At 39.6% G+C, this 7,793-nt stretch overlaps 1 protein-coding gene across 1 annotated transcript; it reads left to right on the top strand.

The window, feature by feature from the left end:
• The first annotated feature begins 1,433 nt into the window (after nucleotides 1–1,433).
• LOC122671122 (cGMP-specific 3',5'-cGMP phosphodiesterase 3-like) lies at nucleotides 1,434–4,169 on the top strand. Its single transcript, XM_043868218.1, has 3 exons — nucleotides 1,434–2,184; nucleotides 3,646–3,716; nucleotides 4,014–4,169. Exons 1-3 carry the CDS (start codon nucleotides 1,434–1,436, stop codon nucleotides 4,167–4,169), a joined length of 978 nt encoding a protein of 325 aa, XP_043724153.1.
• Nucleotides 4,170–7,793: the final 3,624 nt, after the last annotated feature.

Raw genomic sequence — 7,793 nt, 5'->3', positions numbered from 1 at the left:
CTTAGAGGCATTTGAGACACTTCGTCCAATAGGGGAAGTGTTCTATTCTATTTTCATGGTTGGGTGCCCCTTCTTGGGTCTGCTAATCAAAGTATTTTTTTCCATTAAATTATACTATATTTTATCAATTAAATTTCTTGAATTTTAGAAGGAAAATATAGATTCAACCTGAGAGTTTGATTGCCATATTTAGTAAGAGCTTAAAGTAATTTTACAGTTATGATTACAAAAATTTATATTTTCTTTTAAAATTGATATCACTTGTATTTCCTTTCTTTTACTTGCAACAAGCCTAAGTCCTCATATGTATCAGTATTGTCTAAGATTGATATGGATTGATTGTATTAGCTAAAAAGAGCTTCCTTTTTTAATTTATCTATGATACCAGCTTGACATGTCTCGGTCAGGGGGTTCAAATATCGTATTGATATCGACTGAAATCGATACAAACACATGTACCAAAACCTATAACCTTAGGCTTTGGAGGGGGTTCGAAGGAGGCGGGGGTTAAGAGGAATATACAGGAGTTCCAAAATATAGTTGGAAAAGCAGACTCTTCAACTCGAATCACCCTGGTGAGTTGGGAGAGTCAAACATGGTCAGGATGAGTTATTGTTTTTTTTTTTTTTTTTCTCTTCTTATTTTTTAAATTGGAGAGGATTGGGCACGTTATTGGCTTTCTTGGAGCTAGAAACTATGCCCAAAGGAGAGGGTGGATGGAGAGGGTTGGGGATCATTTCCATAGGGGTGGGAGAAAGACAAGCCCAAGCTGGTTCATCCGATGTGGTCAGATTTTTTTAGAGATGTGGATTCTTTGCTTGGCTTTTTACGTGGTAGCTCTCCTAGGGGAAAAATTTTTGACGCTACGCCTAAAGCTAGCAGCCAAGAAAATGAAATAATTCACTTTTTTTTGGGTTCATAAATACCTTCCTAGGTTTTAATATTTTTTAAAATACCTTTTAAGATCCCATTTACTTGGCTGCCAGCTTTGTTCCTATTTTTCTCCTGATGCCCAAACCTAGGTTCCAACTTTTTTTTGTTTTTTTGTAGTTTTTTCCGTCTCTTCGACTGGTACTCGCCCTAGTCAAAAGTCAAAACCTAGGTTCCAACTATGCTGAAAATTAGTTGAGGAGGAAAGACAAGCCTTTCAACCGCCGATGAAAGTGAGCCTCACACGGTCACCACCTCATAAACGCCAAAAATAACCGTAATAACGGTAAAACAAATGACAGAGAAAGACACCATGGAAACGACTTTTCTTAGTTGTCTGTCTCAATCGTAACTCATGAGGACCTTCTTCACAACTTATCCACGCAACCTCGTTTTAAACCCTGAAAATAATCCTGCATCTCTTCATCACCTCCTCCTCGCCTCCTCTTCCTCCTCGACCTCTCTAGTGACCGCTTCCCAACCTTTTCTCTTTGCCTTGATCAATGGGTTGTGGAGGTTCGAAACTCGAATCTGACGACGATACCGCTCCACCAGGACTTCGTCCATTCCGCCGTAGGATTGATGAGATTAGACAGCGTAGGAGTGGCCGTACCGTATCAAAGGACGACGCCCTCTCTTCCAAACAGCTTCTCAATAATGAAGGAGAAGATGGTCACCACCACCACTATCTGCCGGACGATCCCGACCAGATCCAAAAGAACGTGTCATCACAGCCACCTGAGAACGAAAGGTCGGACAAGGGATCGTCTACATACGAAAAGGAACAGAGCAACAATGACCACCACCATCCGATGGATGCTCCCGACTCCGAGATGCGAATGACCGTGTCGTCACCATCTCAGAATGAGATCGTAGGGTCGGGCATGAGACAGTCCACACCCGAAAACGATCAGAACAACAACAACAACAACAACAAGAATGTGGAATCCGATAAACCTGATACGGATGTAGTTTCACCCGGCAAAGAGAAAGATAGGGAGGGAGAAGATAAGTGGCACGAGGGGGACAGAAAGGAAGATAATAGTAGTGGTAGTGATGATGAAAAGGAAATAGATGGATATGGTGAAGGAGGCGAGATCGGGCCTGGATCCCCAAGTTTAAGAAGAGAAGGTGGTAATATCTATGAGGACGGCCGCCAGATCGGGCCTGGATCCCCCAGTTTCAGAGAGTATTTCAACTCGTCATCTAGTAATGTGGCCAACAAAGATTCGGCCGATGCTGGCAATGGAGAGGGTAAGTTCCTCTTCCATCCACCTCCCACCTCCTATCTCGTTTATCATGAATCATTAATTACAGTATTCAAAAAAGGATCATTAGGGAGGGATGGGGTAATTTCCACCTCATCTAATAGGGAGAGGAATAATAATAACCCTAGATGGGTGGGTGAACCCTTCTTCATGGGACAATGAAAACAATTTGGATCCTCTAATGTGCCGCACTGCCCCATCCTGTCACCGTGCTTCCTCACACAGGCAGCGAGCGATGCATGACCGATGGAAAACTCCCCCCCCCCCATTAACGTGTGATTCAAATAGTTTGTAAGTCTTAAGTGCATATCCCATTGGAGATCCTAAACCCAAAAGGTAAGGGAGATTGGATCATCTATACGTAACAACAGGTGAACGTACTTCTCAGAGCCAATCACATTTTAATTTTGTTTCCATAAAAACCCATCCTCCCCTTGTAAATGACAAAAATAGGACAGGTGGTTGGCTTTCACATGTACTTTCACCTGTTGGTACGTGCGGAGGAACCGAACTCATGGTAAGGAGCCTGGATCACCTACACGTACGATTAGGTAATGCCACCTCTTTTCACTTTCATAAATACCCTTCTTCACTCTCTAAATGGTGATGGAGGGTAAATGTGTCATCACTTGACTCTATCTATGTACATTATCTTACCCTACCCTCCATATATGTGTATGTTGCTCGTATGCTCTGCACTCAACACATGTTCTCTTTAATTCTAGAAATTTCCCTCTAGGCACTCTAAATGAAAGTGAGTGGAACATGTGTCGAGTGCTTACTGTAGGAAATATATGTCAAAATATTGAGAGATCAAACCTAACTGTTGCTTTCACGATAGGAGAGCTTTCAAACTATTTGTTGCATTGATTTTTCTAGAAACCACTAACATAAATTTTTTAGAAAATCAATGGGCTGAGTCGTGTCACTGGACACTATCTTTAAGATTGTATACGCCCCTTTATGGTGCAACCAGGAGTACTATGAATCGACCTCTAAGATAAACTAGCTCATTGGTTCCCCTAGTAATCGGGCACTCGACTACTAGATCCGTTCGAATACTACAAGGCTATGCTCAAACTAAAAAGATAACACTCATAATAGTATTACATTCAAAACTCAATAAAAACAAAGATAAGTATAATAACAACACATGCATACGGTTGACACAAAGGGGGAGTTGATTCGATTCTCCAAAGGCTAAAATCTTCTCTATGTTTATAGAGAAAAAAAGACAATTAAGAGGAAATGTTAATTAGGATCTCCAAAATATGAAGAAATAATGTCTTTAGGAGCTTCAAGAGGAGGCATGTAGCAACTTAAGAAGCATTGTGCAAAAACATATGTGTCTCCAAAAAAACTAAAATTTACAAGTATTCAAAGAGGTAAAGTGTTATGAAACTTGTTTTATATTTAAACAATTATTTGGCATCATGGACGTATGCAGATAGGAGCTCTGGGGTGAAGATGGAGGATAAACTATCACAAAGGAAGGAGAGTAGTTCATGTTCAAGTGAGGTACATATCTATTTTATTCCATTAATAAATATATAATCCACATCAATTAAGTACAAGTGTGTTATACCTAGTCAAATAGAAATTGTAACCGGATCGTGTCCTTGTACAAGTACCGTCCATTACCCTCGCTCTAAGGCCAGTCACATGGAATCCACTGTAGGATCCATAAGAGGAGTGTATTCCATGTAACTGGCCCTTGGACGGTACTTGTACAAGGACATGATCCGTGCTCATAAAAATTTCCTCTTATTGACGATAAAGGTGTTGATAACAATCTCTCTCTCTCTCTCTGGGCAGGCATCAGTGGACAAATTTGTGAAGAAAGAAAATAAAGGAAGGATATTTAAGAATGTTTTACCAAAGGGCAAGCAAGGTGGTGTAAAGAATTTGTGGAACGTCGGATCATGCTATCACCCTTCCAGCGCCTCTGTTCATAGAAAAGTTGATGCATGATACTAATCACTCTGTAGGGACATAGAAAAATAGCATCACTAATCACTGGAAAAGTTGATGCATGATACTAATCACTGTGTAGGGAGCTATGCATGCCTTTCCTCACCACTTCGATCTCCGAGCTAGAGTCATTTTAGGCATAGACTTGGCTCTTTTACTCATTCAATTTGAATCAAAACACCCTTCCGTACTGGAGCATTTAAAGACCTCCATTACACATGTTCATGCCACTTCAAACGACTTTCTCATAATTTATTATGTATCGGAGCTACTATTAAATTCCTACTCATCCATCACAGCTTCCTCATTTCAACTAAACTAAGTTTATATATATGTGGTTTCTTCATTGCCTAACTACACTAAGGGTCCTATGACTAATCTATAAAATTTTCCTTTGAATACTGAAGAAATACATAGATCACACAAACACATCTGAAAAATATTTAGTTCACAAATGCTTCTTGACACATTAGAATCACAAAATGGACAGGAAGTTTTAGACAACCACGAACGAGGGTTATCATATGGGTTGGTGGCAATGTGGGATGGTCGAAACAGATCAGCATGGACACCCTTGGGTAGGTTAGGTTATTAAACTGACTGCTTTGTTTGGGTAGTTGGTCATGCACCCTCACCCAACTCATAGCATCTTATTTGTTCGTTTATATGAGGGCAGATTTTCAACTTCAACACCAACCAGTGCCAATTTGCCGCTTTACTGTGTCTTGGCAGTAGGGTCTTGCCGGCAGCTCGGCAGTAGAGGATCCAAATTGAAAAAATTCATATTGAGAGTGTAGATGTTAATACATCCGGTTATGATTTTAACATTACCCTTCCACGTGACACAACTAAATGGACAATTTGATGGTTGATAGAGTCCCTTCCCTTTACTCGCACATAGATGGGGCCAATGGGAAATCACAAGTTTAGAATCTATGGCTTGGATTGGAGTAAAGTACAGCCCGTAGAGGCCTTAGCTGATTGCAACAAGTTCTTAAGATCAATTCCTGCCTTTTATCGTGGTGTTAATTTTTAGGGTTAAAAAAATAGGGAAATTTGTTTTTGTGAGGGGAGCGTGGCCTCTGTTCCCAAACACAGAGGGGGCGAATTGAGTATCCCATCCCCATGAAAGGCCAAAATGCTCACCTTATTCATGCTTTCAATCCTTTTAGGTATGCTCCCATTGGTCCCTGTACGTGCATGTGCAGGGGCCATACTCCCCCACAGGGAACTCTTCCCCTTAAAAATATATGTGTAACAGTTACATCAACATGGGGGCCAATGAGAGTGCATAGATGGGTGTCAACAAAAATGTGATTTTTTTATTTCATGGGGGTAGGCAGTACTTTCACATACTCCTGTGTTTGGACGTAGGAGCCATGTGACGAGATAACATTCTTTTTCCCAAAAAATATAATGTATTTTTCCTATTACAAAATAAAATAGACCGATATCATGAGACAAAGTGATATGATATCCAATTTAATAAGCACAACTCAACATAAGCTTGCCATTTTCTATAGTGCATAACACATATTTTCTACCATGAGGTATAATAGATACAACTGAAATTTTGTGGACCGGGACGCTCTAAAGTCCCCTGCTCCTATGTCAAGTTTCAACTCAAGTGGAATTGGCCAAATGGCAAAACAAAGATTTAAACATTTTTGAGAGGTGCATACCAATATATGGATGGTTGAAAAACATGTGTGGGGCTCCTCTGTAGCGTGATTGGGCGTGTAGTGTACATCCAATGACCTGCAACGTTTAGGCACACAGTCCAACACACCGCTCGTGTGTTGGACTGCGTGCCCGACCACTGCAGATCATCGTATATGTATTTTAAGCCCTGTCGCGCTACAATGGACCCAAATCCTGAAAAACCTAGGGATGCTATTGATTCGAATGAAGTAATTATGCAAGCATTAATTTTTGCTTATTTTTATTTTTATTATTATCTTAAAGGATGTTTTAGCCTGACTTGGTAACAACCTGAATCAAACATAAGGACAAAGAAAATTTACAAGAAGTCTTGCAAAAAGAGAGAAAAATTTTAAAAAACAAAATTTTGAAAGGATTTTTGTTATTGATACCTTCCTAGTGTCAAATAATTTGTAATCTTACATTGTTGCCCTTGTAATATAACATAAAATGTATTCCATTGAAGATAAATATTGTCATTTCACATGTATAATCGATAAATGTTTGAAACCTCATTACCAAAAAAAATAAATAAATAAATGTTTGAAACCTCTTTTATACCCTTAATTTAAAAAAGGGGGAAGTTTTCATACACGGCCGTATAAGCATGCACGGTTGTGTCCCCTCTCACAAAGAGTTGGAAAAGTCTTAACCCCCCCCCCCCACACAATAATTAATGCCTTGAAACTCTCACCCTCTCACATACACGGCTTACACAGCCGTGTATGAAAACTTTCCCCTTTAAGAAACTAAGGGAGTAATACAAGAGGCAATTAAGAAAAAAACCTAATTATCGAAATTTTAATTTCGTATTTGCTTTTGTGTTCAATCAGTCTCTCGTTAATTCTCTTCCAGTAGTATAGTTTAGTTTCATCGATTTTGTGTCGTAGGGGTTTAGTTTCTGATTCGGAGGTTCTGAATCGATTTCAGTCTTCAATTTCACCAATTCCATTGCAGCTCCATTCAATTGACAGGGTTGTATTTTACAGCAAGAAGATGACGAGATGTCAGTCCCTCATTCGTTCGCAGGCGGTCCCAGCCAATGGAAGATGATACTTGAGTTGTTACTGAACATTTACTGTGAATCTTGTGGCATGGTCTCTCAAATTTGGTTAGCTTGATCCTTCGAACCATGGCTCAGATTATTTTTTTAATAATTTGGGAGTTACAGTGGGCTCTGTAGACTGTTTATGGTGATTGTTCTTAGGGTTTCAGTTTTTTCTCTTTTTCTGATTAGTTTGTTAGACTAGAGAATTATTTTTAATAATTTGCGAGGTACATTGGTTTGAGTGTTGATGGTTTGGTTTGGGTGAGTTTGGACCGGTAGATGGGTTTGTTTTTTGGTAGAAAGGTGGTTCAACAGGATGTCATGAGGTTTTCAAAAAAAAATTGAATTTTTTTAATCTCAGCCGTTGGATGGCTGCCAGGCCACATGGCACAGTGAGGGATCATGGGAGTAGGATGGAAGTACATGCTTTGGAAGTAGAGGAGTCGGATCCGGCCTATTCTAGTGTTTTTAAGACTAATTTTGTCTTAATCAGTTGCGACCAATTCAACCCCGATTCTGAGTTTAAAATCCTTGCCCTTGTCTCGACTTTTCAACATTTTTTCAAGTCACCATGGGATCGTGTAAGTAAGCATCAACAAGAATAAGATTTATACCTTTCATGGGATGCGAGGCCGATCAGTTCACCTCATCTTGTGTCTTGGTGTAGGAACCACGTTCTCAGACAGAGTTCTTTTTTTCTTTTTTTGATGAAAAAAAATTTTATAATTGACATATGAGAGATGGAATGGGTTAATTGTGATGTTCCAAACCATGGAAATGGAATAAAACTCTTTCAATTGAACAAAGTATCCAAACTACCTCAAAACATCATTTTTATCCATCCTGCCTCCCCATTTAAAATTGGGAGTGTTGAA

This window comes from Telopea speciosissima, chromosome 8 (genome assembly GCF_018873765.1).
Source record: "Telopea speciosissima isolate NSW1024214 ecotype Mountain lineage chromosome 8, Tspe_v1, whole genome shotgun sequence".
In the NCBI taxonomy this organism is placed as follows: Eukaryota; Viridiplantae; Streptophyta; class Magnoliopsida; order Proteales; family Proteaceae; genus Telopea; species Telopea speciosissima.
This window is presented reverse-complemented; position numbering and strand designations above follow the sequence as displayed.

Excerpts from the sequence above, each read along its gene's own strand:
- LOC122671122 (XM_043868218.1), top strand. The coding sequence starts at position 1,434 with ATGGGTTGTGGAGGTTCGAAACTCGAATCTGACGACGATACCGCTCCA. Across the intron at positions 2,185-3,645 it reads CGATGCTGGCAATGGAGAGG|ATAGGAGCTCTGGGGTGAAG; the intron begins GTAAGTTCCTCT and ends GGACGTATGCAG. Across the intron at positions 3,717-4,013 it reads GTAGTTCATGTTCAAGTGAG|GCATCAGTGGACAAATTTGT; the intron begins GTACATATCTAT and ends CTCTCTGGGCAG.